Raw genomic sequence first — 25917 nt, 5'->3', positions numbered from 1 at the left:
ATTTATAAGTTTTCCAAGATACAGAAGCAGTTGAGAATTTAGGGACATACTTTTTGATATATTTTCAGTTTCCTTGCCCATAAAAGACTGAATTAAAATCACAGATCTTTTTATTATGCTTCATCATCATCATTATAAGCAATAATTTAACAACTCAAAAATGTCTCCAATTTTTCCACTTCCTATCTAGGTAGGGCATATATTGTTTTATCAATCTATTCTATAGCAAAAGCATAAAATATTGAAAACCTCTAGTATATTTTTGTGTGTTATTTGATTAGCATGACCATTTTTGGTGAGGTTTACCACTTAATTCTTTTTTTCTGTACTTAAAAAAGCATAAATTATTAATTTGTTTTCAGTTGCCACAATTTAGGAATATTAGCTTATATTTGCAGAAAGTGGTCTCTAAAAAATGTATCCAAATGTGTTTTTGGGCCTCCCTGGTGGCCTAGGTGTTAAGTCTCAGTGCTATCACTGCTGCAACCTGAGTTTGATCCCTGGCCAGGGACCTAACCCACATAGGGTGCAGCAGACCTCTCCTGTCTCTCCTGCTGCTCCCCTCAGCAGTGTATTTCAGTAGATTATGCTCTCTACTCTGTCTCTGGTGAATCCTTTCCCCACAACTCTGGCCTGCACCCCAATTCTTCTATGCATAAATATATAAAAAAATCTTTTAAAAATGTATTAATTTTACATGATTTTTGTTTTCAGGTTTAGGATTTTTGATAGTAAAAAACAAAACACAAAAAATTACATTGTAGTATTTATACTTCTATAGTTTTAAAATACTATGGAAATAATTTTTTCATGTGAAAATTAAATTGATAATAGTAAAAGTACATATTATAATAATAAATACAAATGTATAATAATATCATTTGATTTGAAGGAAATGGGAATAAACACTGATAAATAAAAATGTTCATGGGCACAATCTTATCAGTATGAAATCTGAAGAAAAGGCATTTTGATGTAATGGAAAGAACTCTCGTTAACAATAGACTTATACTCAGTAGTTTTGCCATTTGCTAGTTGTATGTAGAAGGGAAAGTCATTGCACCCTATGAAGACCTGTTTTCTCATCAGTAAAGTAATAGTTAATACTTACATTACACACTTAATAGACCTTCTATGAAGATAAAATGAAATAATATCTATGAAAGCTTTTCATCAACTATAAGTTACTTTACAAATGTAAACTAGTAATAGAATCCTTCTGAGAGCAAACATTATTCTCTTTTACCATTTTCTGATGGAATTACAGTAACTTTGTTTTGATCTTAGGTTTTCACTGGGATCTTTACAGCAGAAATGTTCCTGAAAATTATTGCCATGGATCCTTACTATTATTTCCAAGCAGGCTGGAATATCTTTGATGGTTTTATTGTGACGCTGAGCCTCGTAGAACTTGGCCTCGCTGATGTGGAAGGATTATCAGTTCTCCGTTCATTCCGACTGGTAAAAAAAGAAAAATAAAAAAGCAACACAAATTTTTCTAATAATCAGAATTCTTGCACATTACAGTCATAGATTTTCTTACACAACTATTAACATTTTAAGTTTTTGCTTAACATTTACATTGTCAAAACTACATGTAAAAAATTATTCCTGCTTAGACATTCCCATTTGGAAAAACCTTTATTCCAAAGGGATAAAGGTTTATTCCAAACCTTTATTACTTGATTGCCATTCTGACAAATTGTTTCTAGAGATGACTACAGTTAATATTTATGGATTTAAGAAAATACTTTTAGTGAAAATGTATTTTTTTTATTAGTAACTTGACCATATAAACATCCTTTGTAGTAGTGGATGATATGCATATGCAATATGTGCATGCAGAAATTCTCCTAATTCTACTTCTGGAAAATAAGCTCCTTCCCAAAATCAGAGGAAAAAAACCTGTAGGATTATTTAATATGCCCATTGATTAACATGTATGTGCTTACAAATCAGGGGAAATATAAAGTCATAGGAAATATTCCAAGTTTTTCAATGCAGGCACATCTAGCTAATTTAACACACTTAAGGAGCCCACTTACAACAGGGCTCAAAATGATGTTCCTTTCAGCAGAGACCATGGTAATTCACATGTTAACGTAAGTGTCAGGTCTGGTATGCCTTTAGTACCACCTTCACAAAATAAATTAAGGAGAGTTGAACCCCAAGTAATGATTAAAGATTCACTCTTGGGGAAAATTACTTATATGGTTAAAATATGGAAGAACTAGCAACTCCATAGGGGGTCCAAAAATTAGCTGTGATCTTGAGAGGATTCAAAGACAACAGATAGTGAAAAACATTCAATGTTAATCATTTCAATTTAATCAACTTAATGATTTAAAGATCATTTTCAAATTTAATCAACTTAATGATTTAAAGGTCATACTAACTTAAAGTAACTTTTTTTTTTTCCCAGCTCCGAGTTTTCAAGTTGGCAAAATCTTGGCCAACTTTAAACATGCTGATAAAGATCATTGGCAATTCAGTGGGAGCTCTGGGAAATCTAACCTTGGTGTTGGCTATCATCGTCTTCATTTTTGCCGTGGTAGGCATGCAGCTCTTTGGGAAAAGCTACAAAGATTGTGTCTGCAAGATCTCCAGTGACTGTACACTCCCACGCTGGCACATGAATGACTTCTTCCACTCCTTTCTGATTGTGTTCCGTGTGCTGTGTGGAGAGTGGATAGAGACCATGTGGGACTGCATGGAGGTCGCAGGTCAAGCCATGTGCCTTACTGTCTTCATGATGGTCATGGTGATTGGAAACCTAGTGGTAAGTTCCCATTTAACATGTATTTCAAAAACAAATTCAAGCATAATGGAATGGAGATCATTTTTGTCCAAAACAGAAACTGTGATTCTTAATTTAAAAAGTGGATTGCTTAGGTATATTTATAGTCCCATTTTTACAACACAGCAGTATAGCAGAGAACCTATCATTTTTATATTTATCTCCACTTGGTCAATCATTTCATCATTTATGTGAATTCCAATAGAATATCATAATGAAGATAACCGTAGAAGCATATACTAGTAACATTTTACAAATCAAAGCAGGGAGAAATATGAATGAAAACTTACAGAAATTTTCTTTAAATTCAATCTCACTTGCCAGCATAGGATTAAAAGTCGTGTTTTTTTGTTTTTGTTTTTGTTTCTCTAAAGATTTATTTATTTCTATACAAGAGCTGGGCTAGAGGCCAGGGGCTTGGGAGGTGAGAGGATTCAACAGAGACAGTGGGGAGCAGAACAGGCAGACTGTCTGAAACACATTGCTACGGGGAGCAGTGGGCGCGACGGGAGAGGTCTGCTGCGCCATGTGAGAATTCTTGCTGGCCAGCCAGGATCGAACCTGCACTGCAGAGGCTGCGGACAGCTTCACAGTGCTGTGCTCAACCCACCGTGCCACTGAGGAGGCCCTAAAAGTGGTGTTTTAAGTATTCCTAGTGATTTTATTATTTCCTTGCCACTTTATGGCATATAACACATAGTCACTCTCTGTCATACAGCAGATATGTTAGCCAAGCAACATTGGTTAAATTTCTAGTGGCGGGCCTCCCCGGTGGCGCAGTGGTTGAGCGCTGGGTTGGCAGCTGCCTGCAGCCTCTGCAGCGCTGGTTCCATCCCCGGCTGCTCCCCTGCTACCGGAGGAGGGTCCCACATGGCGCACAGACCTCTCCTGCCGCCTGCTGCTCCCCTCAGCAGTGTACTTCGGTCCTTCTGCCTGCTCTGCTCCCCGCTCTGGCTCTGGTGAATTCTCTCACCCTCCCGCGCTTCTGACTGTACCCAGTTCTTGTATAAATAAATAAATAAATCTTTTAAAAAAAAAATTTCTAGTGGCTCAAAGTTGAAACAAAGGATGACAAATGCCTATAATTACCCAAATGGGTATCCTATTCTTCTTTCTATTAAGTTTGGAACATCACTGTCTATATTATAGAAATATGTAAAATATTCCAAAAGCTATCTATATTAATGTGCTAATCTCATAAACAATTAGCTGTTATTTATAGGTAGATCTTATTTTAGTCAGCAGTGGGGTATGAAAAATACAACAGGTTACGAAAACAAGGGTCACTGTCTGTGTTAAGCCCCTAATTCTCATTCTAGATTCTAATGGTTATTTTTCAGTTAATAATCAATTCAATAACTCCACTTGTTAATAAAGAAGCTGTATAATGCACTTAGATACATAATTGAAATCACTAAGGATTTTTAAGTTTAGAACTCTTGTATAATACATACATAAATCTGTTCCCTTATAATTTTAAAGTTAGCTAAACCTTAGGTCAGCTCATTCATTTCTTCATTTTTGAAGTGGAAACACCTGAGACCCAGGCAGATCATGTAATATTAAAACATACCACAAATCTAGGTCACCCAGATTTTAGTCATTATGCTGGGGTGTTTCTTTCTCATATAGTTAGGATTCATGGTTTCTTCGCAAGTGATCTCAATCTGTATTTCTTTACATTGGGGTAAAACTATAATTATGTTTGTATTAATTTTCAGGTCCTGAATCTATTTCTGGCCTTGCTTCTGAGCTCATTTAGTGCAGACAACCTTGCAGCCACTGATGATGATAATGAAATGAACAATCTCCAAATTGCCGTGGATAGGATGCACAAGGGCATTGCTTATGTCAAGAGAAAAATATATGAATTTATTCAACAATCCTTTGTTAGAAAACAAAAGATCTTAGATGAAATCAAGCCACTTGATGATCTAAACAATAAGAAGGACAATTGTATGTCTAATCATACAGCAGAAGTTGGGAAAGATCTGGATTACCTTAAAGATGTTAATGGAACCACAAGTGGAATAGGAACTGGGAGCAGTGTTGAAAAATACATTATCGACGAAAGTGATTATATGTCATTCATAAATAATCCCAGTCTTACTGTGACTGTACCAATTGCTGTTGGAGAATCTGACTTTGAAAATTTAAACACAGAGGACTTCAGTAGTGAATCAGATCTGGAAGAGAGCAAAGAGGTAAGATTTTATAGATGTGTAGGCATAAAAATATATGTAATGCCTATATGTATTGCCTATATTATCATTATATATGTTCCATGTATATTATTTTGCCTCATACAAAACTTTATTTCACTGATGAATCAAAGATTAAAACCCATGGAAATGAATGATAAATGGAAGAAAATATAGTATATGTGTGAGTTTTCTCATTCTTAGTAACGAATGCAATGGGTGATTCAAACAGCCAAAAATGTATTTTCTGCTTTTCTGGAGAATAGAATGTCTAAGATCAAGGTTCCAGCAGGGTCTGTGGGCGTTCTTATTGTGGGGGGTTGCATGTGGTTACCTTCTTACCATGTCCCCACGTTGCTATTTCTCCCTATGTACCTGCAGAGAGAAAAAGAGCTTTGGTATCTTTCCTCTTATGAGTGTCAGTCCTATCTGATTATGACCCACTCCCATGACTTCATCTAACCTTTATCAGTGCCTCGCAATCCTTACCTCTGAACACAGTCACATTAGGGGTTAGGCATTCAACATAGTAAGTTTGGGGAAACGATTCATTCCATAACAACTTACTTGGAAGTATTAAGTTAAAACTAGCATAGAAAGTGATTCAAAATAAGTGTAGAACAAAACCTTTATATCCCATTTATTGTGTGAAAGTCTCAAAATGGTAAGGTGTCCATTAGGTTGTACAGTATAAATTTTATTTATTTTTAAAAATGTACCTTTTTTGAGTACTATATGTTCACAGAATAATGAGAGGAAGATACAAAGGTTTCCCATATATGACCTGACCCCACTCATGCATTGCCTCCCCCATTCTGAATATCCCATACCAGAGTTGGACATTTATTACAACTGATGAATCTACATCAGTAAACACAACATTATCACCCAAAGTCCATGGTTTATATTAGGGTTCATTCTTGTATTGTATATTTTACTTTAAATACTTATACTATGTACTTTAAATATTTGATGAATATAAATAACAACTGCCTACTATCTGTTGAATTAAAAAGGAGGGTATTTTATTACAAAGACCATCCATACCAAATATCATAGCCCAGGCCAGTGAGTACTGGATAATGGTGACTACTAATAAGCCATGATTTTGTGTGTGCATGTATTTTAAGAGTGACTCCTACAGGAGCCTCCCTGATGGCTCAAGGGGCTAAGCTGCAACCTATAAAGCTATCCCCAGCCACTGCAGCATGAGTTCAATCCCTGGCCAGGGAGCTACCCACATGGCACAGCGGACCTCTCCTGTCTCCCTGCTGCTCCCCTCAGCAGTGTATTTCAGTAGATCCGCCTGTTCTGCTCCCCACTCTGTCTCTGGTGAATCCTCTCACTCCCCACATCTCTGGCCTGTACCCCAGTTCTTGTAATCATAAATAAATCTTTTTAAAAAAGTGACTCCTACATACATACACTCACACACAATTGCATTTTATAAAAATGACTTTCAACCTTTAAATACAGATTTCCATATTATGACTTACTTTATTGATTCAATAGGTTACCTAGCATGACCTCTGTTAGACCTATTTCATTTGATATGTTAATGTTCCTGCTCCTGAATTTCAATAATGACTGTTATCTAAAATGGGTCATTATTGAAATTATTTTAATGCCTTGGGTTAAAATTACAAAGGCTCATTTTTCATTATCCATTTTCTAAGCACTTGTTCTTGGACATGTAAGGGCACAATTATAATGTTGGTAACAGATTATTCTCTGAGCTAAATATTGCATTATATAATTCAGTTTTAACCACTTTCTGTGTGACCATACCTGACTATCTGGTCATCAATTTCCACATCCAAGAATGGGATAATATTACCTATTTAAAACTTTGTTGAAAGCATAATATAGGAAATGTGAACTGCTTAGCACAGTTCCTGACATAGAGTAACTATTTGATAAGTTACTATTTCTACTAATCTGACTAGTAACATAATCCACTGTTTATCCTTTTTTGCTTTTTGCTTTCTTCCCTCATAACAAGTTTTACATGTTTGTCTGAGGAAAATTTTATATCTTCTGGTTAATTTTTAAATTGTTTTCGTTAAATTCTTGACTTGATCAACTCCTTTCCAGAAGCGTATTCAAGTCAGAAAAAATAAATTTGCCAAAACCTAGAGTTACGAAGCAGCAGGGTGTGTTTGGAGACAATTAGTACTTTGGTGTTGTTGGGGTATAAAATCATAGGAAATGCAGCTGCAGGCATAGCACGGAGGAGATTGTCTCTGTTTCCAGGACACCAGGATAAACTGGTATGAAGAAAGATAGTAGAATGGAGGTCTGTATTTGTCTTTCCTCCTCCATAAGGCACACTCATGCATCACTGTCCCCCATTTCTGGACAAACTTGAGGGGCTATCTATTTTTATACTTTTCCTCTATTGGTCCTCAAATGCATGAAAAGTATAGCATGGATCATATTTCATCAGCTTTTTAAGTGCCAGTAGACCTCAACCCTTAAATCACATTCAAATAACCTGAGAAATTTGTTTTAAAACCTCATAAAGATTCTTGTCTCAGACAGCAGTAAGGATAATGAATTGGTTAGAAATATGAGTTTCCATTGAAAATTAATAATTAAGACTGGTGGCTTGGACCAATTTTGAAGAACTTTGAAAGCTGGGCAAAACTGCTGAGACCATGCAAAAGACTGCAAAATCATTATTTCTCCAATTAAAAAGCAAATTTCTAGGAAAAAAAGAAAAAAGAAAGTTTCTTTCATAATGGAATCTTCTGAATCATTAGGAAGCACTCCTAATGAGCCTTTGAGGACAGGAAAAATACTAACCATGTCTTACCCATCTTAACTCCACAATACATATAAAATATTTATTAAATATATTTATATTATATCATATATATTAATTCATTAAATAGACTATTATTTGTTCTCTCAATTGTATGTATCAAATTAATAGTTATCTGAGATAGCAACTACTCTCCATGAAGATACTGCCTTCTAGTCAGTGAATCCAGACTTCTCCTTTATGTTTATTTCATTATCTGAGACTACCCATCTTTGTCCACTTCTATGCCTCCACCAAATATCAGAACTCAATCATGTCTCAATTTTACAGCCACAGCTTCCAAAGGGGTCTCTCACATTAATATTCCCCTCACTAGTCTAGTCTCCACACAATAAGTGGTCTCCCTAAAAAGCATATATGATCAAAATTCTCCTCTGTCCTTTCACTAGGTACTCATTGCTCACAGTCTATACTGTTTAAAATGCTTTAAACATGTTCTACAAAAAATAACCATCACTGACCTTTCCAGCCTCATGTAACAGGACTCTCCACTTCTTCCCATCCACCTACATTGATCTATGGCTTCCTGAAACTCCCTATGAATTATCAGACTCTGTTCTCTCTTTCTCTAGAACACACTTTTATGCTATCTTTTTCAGCTAACTTACCTTCTCTATCCAACTATTTTTTTTTCCTTGTCCCAAATATCACTTACATCTACACTGATTTGTTTTTTGTTTTTGTTTTGTTTTTTGACTCCAGTAGGTGGTGCTCACGATATCTATACTAACCCTGTCTACATTTGGCAAGTGTTTGCTTATGTGTATGTTCCATCTGATAGTGAACCCAAGAGGGCAGGTCTGTTATAGTCATTACTTTATTTTAGTATGCACTAAAATTTTAGTGGATAAAAAGGTCAAATACCAGAAACAATAACTATAAAAACCGTAACTATACACAAACTATACACAAACCATAACTATAAAAAACTTTTATAAAAATTATTATTTTTAGCCAGTACATTTTCCTTGTGTTATCCTGTTTGATTCCTACAACAATCATGTAAAGTAAAAGCTATTTTACAAATTAGAAACTGGAGCTTAAGGAGGTTGAGATAATTGCCTAAAGTCCATAGAAAGAGTACTGTCATTGACACACAACTTAGCTGACTCAAAAAAGAACTTTTTTTATGCATACAAATGCTGGGGTACAAGCGAGAGGTGTGGGGGGTGAGAGGATTCACCAGAGACAAAATGGGAGCAGAACAGGTGGATCTACTGAAATGCACTGCTGAGGGGATCTACACATGTGGGTCACCTCCCTGTCCAGGTATTGAACTCATGCTGCAGAGGCTGCGGATAGCTTCATAGTGCTGCGATTTAACCCCTTGCGCCACCAGGAAGGCCCCCTCAAAAAAGAACTATTAACTTTTATTATGATTAAATAGGTCTCCTTGCCTGTAGACATTTGTCAAATATTTGTTAAAAATAAGTTTTTGTTTAACATTACAAATTAATGTCAAAAGAACACTAGAGACTTTGCTCAATTCAGCAAAATGAATTTGACAACTAAATTTACTCATTCAACTTATAGTTTTGTTTTCTATCTTGGGAATTATAAATGCAATTTTATAGTTTTTTTTGTTTTCTAGTTTATTTTTATTATAATAATTTTCTATTGACCCAAAATGTGATGAAATGTTTCTTTTGTCCCTTTATATCTAATCAATAATACAAAAACTAACATTTGAAGAATTCTTCAAAGCAGAATTAAGGATATAAGGAGACTATATTCCTCTACCTTAATCCATAACATGGAAAAGAGTTTGATTAACACTAAATTTCACAATTAATAAGAACAACTCAATATTTAGTAAATGCGAATTTAGTAAAGATTGTCCTTCCAACATATAGCTTGATGAAAAATACCATCTGGATTTTTAGTATGTTGTGGAAATTAATGAGTAAATATTTGACTTTTCTAGCTGCTCTGTGGAAATGCTAAATCTCAGTACAGTGTCTTTTCCTTTGATATTGTTGCTTTGTTGAAAGACTTTAAAAGAGGTCATTTTAATTTTTAATATGCTTAGTGAACACTAGAAATATTTACTAATGCACAATGTACACAATAAAATATTAATAATAATATTTTTGAGGTTGTAAAGCATTTTATTTACATGATTTAAGATACATTATCTTAAATATATATATGCATTTATATATAAAACAACAGTAAACTGCCTAACTTTAAAATAGTACATGACAACCTTTGAAAAGAAATCTTTTTCAAAAATAATAAATTGAAATCCTATAGATCTTAGAAATAATGTCCCTGTAACAAATCAAGTCTTAAATAAAAGCATAAACATCCTGCAATCAAGTCAAAAAAGTAGAAAAAGCAGTGGCTTATTCTAAAGAAATATTGTAGAGTATTTTATTTGGTTTGCTTTATTTTGCTTCACCCTCAAGGTCAAAATAATTTTCTATAGTAGAAAACATTTTTTAAAAGCAAGAAATGTTACATAAATCTACTGAGGAGGAAAAATGCTCTTAGCATCAGGGTTTTAGTTATTAAGTGGTTATTGAATGCCCTGGTGTACAAGGCAAAGTGGATGCTTCAGATAGATGTGGCCCCTGCATTCTCTCAGCTCACTTATTAAGTAAGCCTGCCAAAAATACATGGACAGTGCAAGTCAGTGTATAATTTAGCTATTGAAAATTGTGTGAAAATATACATATTTTCAAATGAACCAGCATATTTGGAAATTAGTAAATGAAAGGTTGATTATGACTTAAACATTAAAATGGATTTTACAATAGACTACTTAGTCTAAAAAGGAATGAGAATCAATTGCTTTATTATGTGAATGGTGTATTTCAAAATGAGATTCAATTTCAATTTATGAGCAAAAAGGAAAAATTAATTGATCTTTTTGGCTCTTAAATCAATAAGAATACTTGCTTGAGAATATTTTAGTATGGCTCTTAAGCAATTTCTTTAGTGTTTTACCTGAACTCATATCTCCTATATTAATGTAGATGGACTCTTTTCACTCATCTAAAGGTATTCTCCTACCCTTTTTGAGTCAGTGCTATTACCTCAAATAAATACATCAGAGGCTCATTAATGAGAAAATTTTTTAAGATTTACTTCTATTTATTTATGCATACAAGAATTGGGGTGTAGGCCAGAGGTGTGTACGGGGTAGAGGTAGGGCATGAGGGGTGGATTCAACAGAGACAGAATGGGGAGGAGAATAGGTAGATCTACTGAAATAGACTGCTGAGGGGAACAGCAGGTGAGACAGGAAAGGTCTGCTGCGCCATGTGGGTTAGCTCCCTGGCCGGGGATCGAACTCATGCTGCATTGGCTGGAGATAGCTTGATAACACTGAGACTTTAACTCCTGTGCCACAAGGGAGGCCCCTCAATAATGAGATTTTTAACAATGAGAAACTTAAGAATATATTACTAAAATTACAATGGTTATGAGGACTTTAATATAACCCTTTGCTAGTGATAGAAAGTTAAATAAGAACTCTTATAATTTGAATAATATATAAAATATTATGCATATTTTATATATAAATACAATATGTATATTATCTCAAAAATTATGTTTGCAAAGAATTCTTATTTTCAAGTACTCATGATTGTTTATATAGATTAATGTTTACTGGGTTTCAAAGTTTAGCTTAGTAAATTCAAAGTAGCAGATATTATTTAGAGTTAATTTCTTTTTTTTTTTAAATAATAAATTTTATTGTTATATTCCCCATACAATTGCAGCCCCCCCATTCTGACCCCAATCCCTCCCCTCCTGCCCCGCCCCCCTAAAAGTGTCTCTGGTTCATAGTTTTTTGTTGATTTTGATTTTCACTTTATTTAGAGTTAATTTCTAACTCTAAAAATTAAGGAATTAGGAATTAAGGAATTTCCTCCTAAACAGAAATTGAATTAAGGAGCAAAAAATATAAATATTTGTAGAAAATAAGTACATTTTTTTCTGTCAATAGCACTCCTGCGATTATATAGTTATGGCAAAAGAGAGATTATCCTGGGAGATCCTGCCCTAATCAGTTGGGGGCTTCAAGAGCAAAGAATTTTCTGCCGCCAGTCGTATAAAAGGAATTGAGAGAGAGATGCAATGATTGGCCTGAGAAAGCAAATGCCCATGTGGTAAACTACATATGGGGGCTACATAGCAAGGAAGGAGGTGGCTTTTACTTTCTGAATGGTCTCAGGCTAAGCACTAACAGGCCACCACCGGGAGGCTTCAGTCCTTTAGAACTATAAGGAAACGAATCTAAAAGATGGCAGAAATCCTGAACCTCAGTTGAGAACTGTGTTTCTAGCCAACACTGCCTTCAAAACAGCGAGACTCTGAGCAGAGCATGCAGCTATGTGGTGCCAAACTTTTGACCTACATAAAATGTGAGATAATAAAGTTGTTTTAAGCTGCTCAGTTTGCAGTAATTTGCTACACAGCAGTAGAAAATTAATACATTTGGCAAATATTATATGTTAAGAAAGTTAGTGGTAATACATAAGTGAAAAACCTAAAAAAAAGAGATGGTTACCAGAGAAATGATGGGGAATCTTTGTAGACTTTAGTCAGAAGGTAATTTGTTTTAAGTGATGGCACCGGTTTCTGACAGCAGAGGGAATAAAGAAATGCTCAGCTGGAGTCTATAGGCTGTGTTAGAGTTCTTGGTATAATCAATTGAGAAATGGTGAGTAACAGATGTGGCTTGGCTACGTAAGTCCTATCACCTATAGAACTCATATGTATAATGTTACTGTATAATAATAATTTATGCTTATCTTCTGCAAACATGCAAATAAAAATATGCATAATTGTTAACAATGATGTTTGGGAATGCAATATGCATAGAGGCAGCATGTTGAATTAAAAAGAGCTTTAGGCCCCTCCCTGGTGGCGCAAGGGGTTAAGACTCAACCTATGAAGCAGTCTGCAGTCTCTGCAGCACGATTCTAACACCCGCCAGGGAGCAACCCACATGGTACAGCAGACCTCTCCTGACTCGCCTGCTGCTCTCCTCAGCAGTGTATTTCAGTCAATCTGCCTGTTCTGTACCCCACTCTGTCTCTGGTGAATCCTCTCACCCCCCACACCTCTGGCCTGTACCCCAGCTTTTATATGCATAAATAAATAAATCTAAAAAAAAAGCTTTATTTTTTTCTTGCAGTAACATTAAAAAGAGCTTTAAGGGGCCTACCTGGTGGCACAGGGGTTAAAGTCTCAGTGCTGTCAAGCTATCACCAGCCCCTGCTGTGGCAAGATTCGCTCCCCAGCCAGGAAGCTAACCCACATGGTGCAGCAGACCTCTTCTGTCTCACCTACTGCTCCCCTTAGCAGTGTATTTCAGTCAATCTGCCTGTTCTGTTCCCCACTCTGTCTCTGGTGAATGCTGTCACCCCTGCACCTCTGGCCTACACCCCAGTTCTTTTATACAGTCATAAATAAAGTAAATCTTTTAAAAAAGAAACTAAAATAAAATTTGGACATGCATTTTCCCAGGCTTTTGTTCAACTGTAATTTTTAAGTGGTTTTTATATAGTTTTCAAAAAATGTACAAATATTGAAACATATAATAGAACCGCTCTACTTAGAATGTGCCTCTGTGGCCCTCACCTTTGCCTAAGGATGAAGCCACAATCTCTGTAGAACGTAGGTTGGAAACCTCTCTTTTGTCATAAGGTGTATACACACCTTTAATTGCAAGGTGTTTATTGAATTTTCACATAATTATTAAGAATGTAACTGTACAGTTCATCATCTGCAAAACATTGTTTCTCTAAATTTTGAAGTACACTGATGACTAAGCATATAGTACCCTTTTAGAATTTTTTACCTCCACTACTTTTGCTGCAACTTTTTATACCCAATTTTACAAATTTTTTTTTTACTTGGACATATATAGGGGAGGAGAATTTGCCTTTATTGGAAATAGGCAATAATTCCAACTTAGCTTTTATTAATTCAGCAACTTTCTTCTCAAAATAATTTTATCAAATATAAGACTCAATTACATTAATTTGAAAAGATAAAGATTGATTTAAAAACAAACATAATGCTCTTGATAAGTATGGTGAAAGTAGAAATGTACCAGTAGAAAGTAGAAATGTACTGGAGTGTAACTAACCAGCTGAGCAACTTCAGAACACCATGGTCATCAGTTTGTGTTACAGAGAAAATGCCAAGCATGGTTAATTTGTCAGTTAGAATGGAATTAGGTTATAATGAAAAACAATATGTATCCTTCCACAATGTAAGGGGAAAGTAACCACTATAAGCAAAAGTTAGAGAACACCAAGAAGTTCATCTTAACTACAGCACAGCTTTGAAAATAAAATTTTGGAGATTTGGTTCAAAAATTAAATTTTAGACAAGCCTTCATTTGGTAGTAATATCAGAGGTATTCATCCATTTTTCATTTGCTAAACGGTATTGGTCACCTACTAAATGGCAAGTTTTGTGGTCTGCAGAATTCTATAATCAGGCTAAAATGATGGAGATCATTTATAGTTCTTCAAAAGAGAGATGATAAGGGGCCTCCCTGGTGGTGCAAGGGGTTAAGCACTGCACTATCAAGCAATCGTATTTCAGTCAATCTGCCTGTTCTGCTCCCCACTTTGTCTCTGGTGGATCCTCTCACGCCCCACACCTCTGACTTTTACCCCAGCTCTTGTATGCATAAGCAAATAAATCTTTTCTTTTTTAAAAAAGAGAGAGAGATGATAGGTAAATAGAAAGTTCATAGAAATTTGGAAGCTGGAAATAAGAGAGGAGTTAGCCGAGAGGTAGGATTGAATCAATTTGCCAGTATTTGAAAAGATTAAGAGTAAACAAGGATATCTTGAGTCTGGATGCTAAAAAAAAAATACTACAAACAACCAGAATAAGGAGTTTATTTAAGAGAGTAGGTATAGAATGGGGGAGAAAGGTCATTACTAATTGAGAACATGTTGAATTTGAGTAATGTTAGGCGTGCTTTTACTTTCTTATAGTAGTTCAAGCAAACTGTGAAATATACTACGTTGCTTGTGAAGTGATTGACAATTTATTTGTTCATACCTAGAAGATCACTTGTTTAGACTGGTAATGTTTCAATAGCAGATCTTTTGTTCGAATACTAATAATGGGTATTTAATTGCTATTTAAATCATCTTAAAACTTCAAAAATATGGGTTGATTCCCAACTGTATGCATTAAAAGGAAAGTATTTTTAAAAGTATTATAAAACAGAACAGCTAATTTTAAAGAATGGATATATTGGCAATAGTCCTCTCATCTAGAGAAACTCTGATCCCCTGAGACTTGGGGTAACTTTGTACATTAAAAAGGAATCAATTCATTTTGTCATTCATGCAAGACACTTCAAGGAAGAGTATTGAGGGAGGCAGTCAACAGGCATAAAATAGGATTAATTTTATGTTATTTTAGGTCCTTATCTTTTTTCCTTAGTACTGACAGTTGCTAATTAAAAACTGAAACCTAGGTGACTAGCATGTGTATTTAGTAGTGGATATACAGTTTTATATGGAACATGGTATTGGGCATTATGCTAGACTTGTGAGGGAAAAGTATACTATGCAAAATCTGGATTTATCAAAAAATGTTAAAGATGTTGCAAGTAATTTTTTAAATTCCCTTTTGAGTTAAATAATACTATACCAAAGGGCTTTATTATTGTTTGCCCATAAATCACTATTATGACATTTGCTTAATAACAAATATATAATTAGGTTGGCAGAATTACTGTAAGTAAAATTTAAAACTGTTATTTACAGCTTATTGCAATTAATGAAATAATTTCTGTGAAGATACTGAATATTTGTATCATTTAAAATTCCATTTTTGGTTTAGGTGTGAACGCTATTTTTGTTTTTGGTTTTTCCTTAAAATTTAATCGTGGATTCTCTTCATCTGTTAGCTCATTTTGATACTTTTTCTATGTGTTAGTTTCACTTTCAAATTTATGGAAGAATTGTTAAGTGTGTAAATCCACTAGTCCTTTTGTTTTACAAAGAATATGATAGTATAGAGGCCTCCCTTGTGGTGCAAGGGTAAAGTATCAGTGCTATCAAGCTATTACCAGCCACTGTGGCACAAGTTCCATCCCAGGCCAGGGAGCTAACCCACACAGGGTAGCAATCTTCTCCTGTCTCTCCACTGCTCCCCTCAGCAGTATATTTCAGTAGATCTGCCTATCCTGCTCCCCACTCTGTCTGGTGGATCCTCTCACCCACCTTGCACCTCTGGCCTGCACCCCAGCACCCCAGTTCTTGTATGCATAAATAAATAAAAGTAAATTTTTTTCAAGGATATGATAGCATAGAAAACAGAATATAGGATTTGGGGCTTGAGTAATTGTCTGAAATCTTGGTTCTCTCACTTACTAATTATATGACATTGTTAAGTTACTTAACCTGTCTGGGCCTTAGTTTCATTGGGGGAAAGGGATGTCCTGAACAAACTCCACAAGTAGGTTTCACGGACCCCACCCCCACCCGAGACCAAAGAGATCCAAGACACCGAAGACTACAAATCCCATAATGTCAGCATCACGAAAGGAGGATTGCTGGGAAATGAGGGTGGAGTTAAGCAGCCAAGTTTTTTATATAACCAGAATGTGGGCCTTGGGGGTCCTTGGTTTTTCACCAACTTTCAGTGTGCTGTTGGGGTTCCAGATCAGCAGAACCGATAGGACACATTCACCAATTTCTCTCTCTCTTTCTCCCTGAATTATTCATTTCTTCCTTTCCTCTTTTTGTAAATAAACCATTTAATACCCTTTCTGTGTATGCCTGCAGTTGAGTCTCATTATAAATCCTTTTTAAGTGTGCGGGTGAGGACCCACAGTCAGCCAACCCATTTCACATTGGGATTGCTCTGTAACAGTTTCATCGTTCATAAATTGAGAACAAGTGTTAATTTTCCCACCCTCCCTTTCCCTTCCTCCCTCCTTTAGTATTTCTCTAATTCATAGGACAGTGATTTGCTTAGTACTTTTTGCTGATGGCTATTTGTAACTTCATAATGTTTCATTCTGATTTCATATTTACCTTAGGAATTATGGTAAATTAATACAATGTCCCCTTATTTCCTCTTCTTATTCAAACCCTCTTTTACTCTCAACTTAAAATCTCTTCAAGGAGAATCCAAAATAGTTCGTAGTACTAATCCTTTCTTGCTAGGCTATTTACTAGTTACCAAAATGAAAGTGATTTGCTTTTTCTGTCCATCTCATGCACAGAAACTTAATGAAAGCAGTAGCTCCTCTGAAGGCAGCACCGTGGACATTGGTGCACCTGCAGAAGAACAGCCGGTGGTGGAACCTGAAGAAACACTTGAACCGGAAGCTTGTTTCACTGAAGGTAAAAGAAAATGAACCTCATGTTAATATTCCATTGTGTTATGTAATTTCATTTCACCATTGATCATCCAAAATGGGTCATTTAGGGCCTCCCTGGTGGCGCAGCGGTTGAGCATTGGGTTGCGAAGCTGCCGGCGGCCTCTGAGGCACCGGTTCGATCCCCGGCTGCTCCCTGGCCACCGGAGGAGGGTCCCACATGGCGCGCAGACCTCTCCTGCCGCTCGCTGCTCCCCTCAGCAGTGTGCTTCGGTCCTTCTGCCAGCTCTGCTCCCCGCTCTGGCTCCGGTGAATTCTCTCACCCTCCCGTGCTTCTGACTGTACCCAGTGCTTGTATAAACAAACAAACAAACTAATTAATTAATTAATTAATTTAAAAAACATGCCTCTATAAAAAAAAAATGGATCATTTAGAATAGAACAGACCTTTGTAAATATTTATTTCAATTATTTCTAATATTCTAATTGACTAAAAGAATTTAACTCTATTGTTATTTTTTGGTTTTCCTCTGCCTATTATGTGTAAGGGATCATGAACATGGAGAAAAAATACTTAACATAATCAAAATTAGTGACTTATAAGTTTAAATGAAATTGTGATTTCATATAAATTGGCATCTTAAACAATAGTCAAAATTCTCATAGATACAACTTGCCTTAAAAATAGCTTTCTGCACTTATTTCAATTATATGTTCTGACCAACAAAATAGCCATCACTTTCAATGATTCCCAAATATAGAATTTAACAATAGTAAATGAGCGTGTTGGTGTAATGATTGAAATTTAAAATAGGAATGATTTTTACTTGATTACTTTAAAAGGATTTTAATTATAAAAAAGTATCATGCATTGAAAAAATAATTATCATTTTACACATTTCTACACTTAAGAAAACAATCATGAAGATCAGCAAGATATACCTTGGACATTACTTTATAAATCCTTCTGATCAAACACTTACTGCTAAGAGAATGCACTAAATGTAATCTCGGGTTTCTTCACAGGCTCAGATATTTTCTAGTTTTATGACATCATTTAATAACCTTTTTAAGCTTTTATATCCTTATTTGTAGGGACAAAAGAATTATAGTTATTGCAAGAATCACTTTTTGTTTATTAAAATAGAAAACATTTACATAGCCCTTAGCAAACTGCTCAATAAAGTTAACTACTGTTGCTTTAAAAAAAAAATAGCTTTCTCACTATTAAATTAATTACAAAAAGTTAGTTTTTAACAATAATATTTTCTAAGATTAATTGGATGAAACAGGAAATAAGCACTGTCTTCTATACTCGACCTGAACAGCACCTATTGAACCTGGCACAGTGTGGACAATAGGTCTAAGTGCTTTGTATTCCTTATGGCTAGTATTTCTTGGGAATTAAAGTTTTGAAAAAGGTATGTATTTGCATATTCTGTAGTGTTCTCTTCCTTATAGGTCTCATATCTATTTAGTCTTCCTCTATTTCCTTTATAAAATTATATACATCACTCAAAGTCCTCAAAACCACCTTTGTCTGACCATGGTGTTTTTATTTTAGGATGTGGTTGACTTGGTTAAGGAAGTCATGAATTGAGTAGCATCCCATGTAGAACTAGAAAGGAACTCTCAAAAGCTTCTTTTTCTACTGAACAGCAATAATATATATATATCCATTTAAGGACTGCCCTGGTGGCTTTTGGGTTAAGTCTCAGTGCTGTCACTGGGAAGGCTTAAGTTCAATCCCTGGCCAAGGAGCTAACCCACATATGCTGCAGCAGACCTCTCCTCACCTGCTGCTCCCCTTAGCAGTGTTTTTCAGTAAAAATCTGCCTGTTGTGCTGCCCACTCTGTCTCTGTTGTGCTGCCCTCTCACCCCTTGCACTTCTGGTGTATATACCACTTCTTCTATGCAAAATAAATATTTAAATTATCTATCTATCTATCTATCTATCTATCTATCTATCTCCATTGAATTCACCTGATAACTAACCAGATATTGCCCTATGAGAATGCTTTCTCTTTTTTTTTAAGATTTATTTATTTATGCATAGAAGAACTGGGGTACAGGTCAAAGGATGGTGAGAGGATTCACCAGAGACAGAGTGGGGAACAGAACAGACTGACTGACTGAAATACACTGCTGAGGGGAGCAGTGGGCAAGTCAGGAGAGGTCTGCTGCACCATGTGGGTTGTTCCCTGGCCAGCTGGGGGATTGAACTCATGCTGCAGTGGCTGTGGATATCTTCATAGGTTGCATCTTAACCCCTTGTGCCACCAGGGAGGCCCCTGCGTTCTCTTTTAAATTGTTATATGTATCTTACAGTCTTCCTTCTTGCCCTTTGTCCTTCCGTTCCCTCCTTCCCTTTTCTTTGCCCCTTTTCTTCCAACATACCTGAAATATTTTTCCTGAGGCATAATATATGTTGATTAAATTCTGATGTTAAGTGAATGAAACAGTGCAAGGAAGGCAAATGACAAATTAAAGCAGGGTCATGCAAATCACACGTTAGTAGTTAAATTAATAATGACAGTTACATAAGCTTTCTTTGAAGAGCACCACAAGAAAACCTAAATAGAAACCAATCTAGAATTGGGCCTCCCCGGTGGCGCAGCGGTTGAGCGCTGGGTTGCGAAGCTCCCCGCGGCCTCTGCAGTGCCAGTTCGATCCCCGGCTGCTCCCCGGCCACCGAGTGAGGGTCCCACATGGCGCGCAGACCCGGCTGCTCCCCTCAGCAGTGTACTTCCGTCCTTCTGCCTGCTCTGCTCCCTGCTCTGGCTCTGGTGAATTCTCTCACCCTCCCATGCTTCTGACTGTACCCAGTGCTTGTATAAATAAATAAATAAATCTGAAAAAAATCTAGGATTGTTGAGAGAGGTCTATTTTACTATTTTGTATCTTCATTAAAAGGGAAGTTTTCTGTTATTTATTTCCATTTTAAAGTCCTTTTCTAGAGTGACTTCAATAGAATACAATAAGGTGATATAGTATAAGACAAAGATACTTGACATTTATTTGTAATTTGCAAGGTTTTATTCTTGGACAATCATATTTCAAGCAAAAAAAAAAAACATATTATTGAAAAGAGAATCATTTATGGAGACTGAATAATTTTCACAACTTCACACAACTAATGAAATGCTCTTACTACCCCAAGCTTAGAGAATTAGCTTAGCAAGGTAGAGATTGTAACAGTAATGGGAAGGTAAATCAAGGACACACCAAGAGATATTACTGAAGCAACAGAAGTTAATTTACCTACGTTTATTTGAACATTATACTTGTATTATACTTGCAGGCTGTGTTCGAAGATTCAAATGTTGTCAAGTCAGTGTGGAAGAAGGCAGAGGAAAGCAATGGTGGAATCTGAGAAGAACGTGCTTCCGTATAGTCGAACATAACTGGTTTGAAACCTTTATTGTTTTCATGATTCTCCTTAGTAGCGGTGCTCTGGTAAGTGAACATTAAGCAAAAGTGCTCTGATGCTAAACTTTAGCGTCTTCTAATATGGGTGATTTATTAATCCTTTCTATTGCATTATCTTATTATCCAATGCGTTTTTATTACCCCATTCCATATCTTCCAGGTTATAGAACTTAATGTATAACCCTGCATTTCTGGATTTACTTTTTTTATATACAATTGGTTTTTAATGGTTTATTGTTTTGCTATTAAAGTAACCCAGAAAACTTGTCCCTTCAGCTTACTCATTATAACCAAAGAATATGAATATTCAATTATCCATATTAACAGGAAAATAAGCATTGTAACTACAGTGTAGTTAATGGAAGTTTTGTGATCAGGAATATGAAATGTCTAAGTTATGATGGATTTTGTTTCTAAGTGCTATTATTATTATTATCTCTTCACGGAGAGTCAATAAGTCTTTAGGGACAATTTCTTTCTTCCTTTCAAATTGTTGTATCCTTGTGCTACTCAGGAAACAATAAATGCTGGTAACGATAAATATTGGGCAGCATGCCTAAGTGATATACACTTAAGGTTTGGTTTCTCTTGATATGACAGTGTTCATTTCATCAGAATCAATTTATATTTTTATGAAAATCATCTACAAAATAAAAAGACTATCAGATAGCATTTTAGAAAAACATTGTCAAAAATGCAATATCAAACCATAAGATATATGATACATAGTAGATAGATATAGATAGATGACAGATGAGCATGTCTGATTGAAACATTAATAAGTTTCATTAGCTTAACTTTATAATTCAAATATAGGCCCATATTTTTCTGTATATTTCTCTGAGGAAATAAATTTTCTCTGTCACTTTAGTTAAGAACTACTCTTTCAATCACTACTGAAAAGAATGTATCCCTAAATGTAAAGTATCAAAAAAGTTTCATATTAAAATACACACTTGCATCTAAATGAGAAGTAATTTCATTTAACCATCATGTCACACCATATCCCTGCTGAGGAATATAAACTATCAGCAAAACGAAGGTGAAAGTGGGTCAGATGAATCCAATTCATAGTAAAATTGAGCAACGTGATGATCTGCTTTATGAAAAGTATAAACGTTCTCTTCTTATTTCTTCAATCTCTTTTCTATGGTAAAAAAAAAAAAAGCCAAGAGGGGAAAGCACAAGAAATCAAGCAAAAGGAATAGGTTATTTCAAATTTCAAATCGGGGTGACTACATCAAGATATGACATCAATTACTATTTCCTGGACAAATCAAGTCATTAGAATTCTGCTTTTACTTCTTTCTTACAAATGTAGTATCAATGAAGAATATTACTATTCCCCTGATTAATTAAAATATCTTTAAGGGGGAAAACTAGCAATAGATACAGTTCCTTTGCCCTTCTAGTCCAATGAAGTGTTATATATATTGTATGTGTGTATGCATATATTTGTATGTAAAACCAGAAAAATATAAATAATCAGAACAAAATAGACCACTAGCTTTCGAAAACTGAGATATATAACTTTTCTTTACAGGCATTTGAAGATATATATATTGATCAGCGAAAAACAATTAAGACAATGTTGGAATATGCTGACAAGGTTTTCACTTATATTTTCATTCTCGAAATGCTTCTAAAATGGGTGGCATACGGCTATCAAACATATTTTACCAATGCCTGGTGTTGGCTGGACTTCTTAATTGTTGATGTAGGTATCCTTCATATCTTTGCCTTCCATTCAGGGTCTTTGTCTTAACTATATACTAATTCAAAAATAGTGAATCTCTGACCACTATGTTGTGTGGTTAGGACACACTCCTAAATAAACAGTAAACTAATCCCCTGAATGATAGTGTAATTTTTGTAAGTAAGTTGTAATTAACTAGAAATCTGCAAATTTAGTGCTGATTTTACTATTGGAGAATTGAAATTTATGGTGGTTACTTAGGATAAGGAGCTGAAACATATCAATAGGTTTTAGAGAAAGTGGTGAAATAAGGTATGATACTTAAATTCCTTATATTGTAAATCAGACAGATTTGGCTTTTAATTCTAACCCCACCACTGGTTGGTTATGTGTCAGAGTAGATTACTTGATTCTTGACCCTGCAAAATGATAATTAGTATGTAAACCATGAGAGGCATTGAATGCAGTGACAATGGTGGGAACTACTATCAAGTCTTAAAATTCTCGTTCTACTCTAAGTTTTTAAAGGATAGATTTGAAAAGGATATTATGTAGATTATAATTCCATTATAGGAAGTAAGATGTACAGAGTATAGGAAAAGAACTCTGCTTCTTGCCATCACAGGAGTTTCCCTCCATGTAGACTAGATTTAACACAAGCTTGTAGGGTATCAAACAATTTGTAGCCCAATGGATACTTCCTATCCCTGACATATCAATTTGGCATAATTTCATCTTTAGAAAAGACTAGAAAAGTCCAAAATATCACAGACTTCATAAGCAATAGTTTTATTCCCAAAGGATAATAATCTGCAAAGGATAATTATCCCAAAGAATAATAATCCACAAGGACTCTGCAAGTTTCTTGTGGAAAGTATCTCTAGATGTAAGAGTCATGCATTCTCCTATTTCTTTAATTCTGAACTAAGGTAGAGACAAAGTTGCTTGAAAAGCTTAATAATGTTCCTATAAAAAGAGTGAATTGAGATAAGCCTCAAAAGAATAATTGGTTCATCAAATAAGGAGACAATGTTTGTAACATTGAGATTTCAAGCACATAGAAGTTAGATTTCAATTCACAATTTTCACACTAGATTTTAAATCTAATTTAAACATTTTAAAATTGACTCCGCTTTTTTCTCTATTTATTATATGTCAGAACTTTTTAATGGAAGAAATACCTCAAATTGTTGTTAATAGCCATTTCTGAAATATTTTAGGAGTTCTACAGAAATTTTGTTATTTTGCAATAATGCCTTTATTTTTCATTGTTCTATTTTGTTTCATGAAGATCAGTGTAACACTCTAAAAAAAGACAAAAGTAATTATAGTACATCTCAAGTAATGTAAAAAGTATTGTAAATGTAAATCAAATTAATACGTAAAAATAGAAAAAAATTTTGAAAAAAACACACACACCTTGAACTTGTAGCTGTGCATGGACATGGAATTACAGCAAATTCTTTATTTAGAAAAGACACCTAAAATGTTTATTTCATAATCATTGACGATTTCATTCAAACCAGATGAACTAATTGATTTATTTGTTTGATAAATATTAGGCCATTTTGGACTAAGTACTAGAGCAGAAACTATACATTAGTAAAATTAGTAAATTTTTACTATAAATTTTTACTATGAAATTTCAAATTAGGAAAATTTGATGAACTTTCATGTTAGAATTTTCCTGTTACATTATTTACCTAGAAATAAACTTTAAACAAGTAAAAAAAGCAGGGTTTTATTAGCAAGACAAAATCATCTTCAAAGCTGATTTAGCATATTAATTTCTATATTGATTACAATTAGTTGAAAATGTCAACACAGGGTAGACTTTTTTCTTTTTCTGATAAAATAGATTTTGTATTTTATCATTAGCCATAGGCAAAGGGCTACAGTCAGCAGCAACTTAATAAAATAAAAATCAATGGTATCTTATTATTTGTGGGGTTTGTGATTTATTTTATTAATTTTTATTTAGTTTTGTTTAATGAATTGCTCCACTAATAAGTTAGATCAATTGAAAATTATATGATGCTTAAGGTTTTTTATTAAACTAGATTTTAGTTAACATCTTAACTTTTTTGCATCAAACTGGAAGTATATCTTTATATTCTAAAGGCTTACTGAAAATAAGCAACCATTCATCTTCTATGTGATTATAAGCAAAAATTGTATTTGTTGTACTACATAGTAACAAATGGGACGACAACAATTCCCTTTTATTATTTGTAATTTTATTTTACTTATATAAAATATGTATATTTTTATGCAGGTTTCATTGGTCAGTTTAACCGCGAATGCTTTGGGTTACTCAGAACTTGGTGCCATCAAATCTCTCAGGACACTAAGAGCTCTGAGACCTTTAAGAGCCTTATCAAGATTTGAAGGGATGAGGGTAAGAAAAATGAAAGAACCTGAAGTATTGTTTATAGCCAAAATTAAATTAAATTACATTTTTAAAGGGGGAAACCCATGCATGCAAAAAGAATGGCAAATCCTTGCAAAATTGCTACTTTATCCTTTATCTGTTGCATATTTACTTCTAGGTGATATGCAAGAGAATGGAGGCCTCCCTCCATCATTTATCTGCTGTGCTCATTAAAATGACTTTATTTCTTAATTTACTTTGGGAGTTTCCTTACAAACGTACATAGGAAAAGGAGATGCACTGTTAAAGTACTAAGTGTAATGATATTAACAAATGTGAATTCTATATCATTTTCTCATTTGTAATGATCTAAATTGTAGTTAATTGTATTGAAAGTAGTATAAATCATACATGTACCTAAATATGAGTGTAAAGGAAAAAATTAACAATTGTCAATATTTTTGTCTGTATAATGCCAAAATTTGCATTATTTGAGCATATCAAGGTTAGATATTTAATACTAACTGAATTTCAAACTTTTTAAAAAGTCATGTTAATATAGCTTCAGTTTGTAAATGTATTGTCCTTATATTGTCCTTATTTATATGAAGAGTAATACTAAAATATAATATATAAATCCATGCATTTATATGGCATTGAAGTAAAAATTTTATAACATAATGAAGAGAGAATATAATTTTAATTGTTGTCATAGATGATTCATAAATGAACCATAACTTATATTGCATTTATCAGAGTCACAATATTGTTCTTTTAAGGAAATAAACTATTTTTTATAATTCATAACAGATTAGAAATTATGCCATTAACTTATAATTTTCTGTGCCTTTTTCAAAAGCATGAAACATTATTAGATACAATATATAATATATTCATTCCATTTTTTCAAAATTAGAAATTTTATTAACCAAAGCAAAGCTTCTAAATTGTGATTTCAATAGAAAAGCATTGCTTTTTAGCTGCCTAAGGTTTAATCACACTTATAAATACTAAGCTTGTATTACAGACCTCCATTTGCATTTTCTATGGAAATCTTATATGTTCTTCTGAAATAAAATTTAGTATAAATGTAATTTTCTAAGAGCATAATACTTCTTTATTTTCCCTAACACATATATTTTTTTTCATTGGACTCACTGTAATATACAAATAGTCTTATTTTAGTTCTCACAGATCTCCTTACATTTTCACTAACATTTTATTTGAAATTCTCTTCTGGTAATATGAAAATTAAGTTTATTTTCCAATTAAAATGTCACTT

At 34.3% G+C, this 25917-nt stretch overlaps 1 protein-coding gene across 7 annotated transcripts in view; it reads left to right on the top strand.

The window, feature by feature from the left end:
* Positions 1-25917, top strand: part of SCN1A (sodium voltage-gated channel alpha subunit 1) — a 120868-nt gene that overhangs the window by 74878 nt on the left and 20073 nt on the right. For all 7 annotated transcript variants that reach the window (XM_037523452.2, XM_037523455.2, XM_054699823.1 and 4 more), the window contains 7 exons: positions 1288-1461; positions 2423-2779; positions 4519-5001; positions 17043-17163; positions 20441-20595; positions 22112-22285; positions 24540-24662. In XM_037523452.2, the coding sequence (XP_037379349.1) occupies positions 1288-1461; positions 2423-2779; positions 4519-5001; positions 17043-17163; positions 20441-20595; positions 22112-22285; positions 24540-24662 (1587 nt within the window). The remainder of the gene's footprint in view (positions 1-1287; positions 1462-2422; positions 2780-4518; positions 5002-17042; positions 17164-20440; positions 20596-22111; positions 22286-24539; positions 24663-25917) is intronic.

Source organism: Talpa occidentalis, unplaced genomic scaffold (assembly GCF_014898055.3).
Source record: "Talpa occidentalis isolate TD23 unplaced genomic scaffold, MPIMG_talOcc4v2.1 talOcc4.3, whole genome shotgun sequence".
Lineage (NCBI taxonomy): Eukaryota > Metazoa > Chordata > Mammalia > Eulipotyphla > Talpidae > Talpa > Talpa occidentalis.
This window is presented reverse-complemented; position numbering and strand designations above follow the sequence as displayed.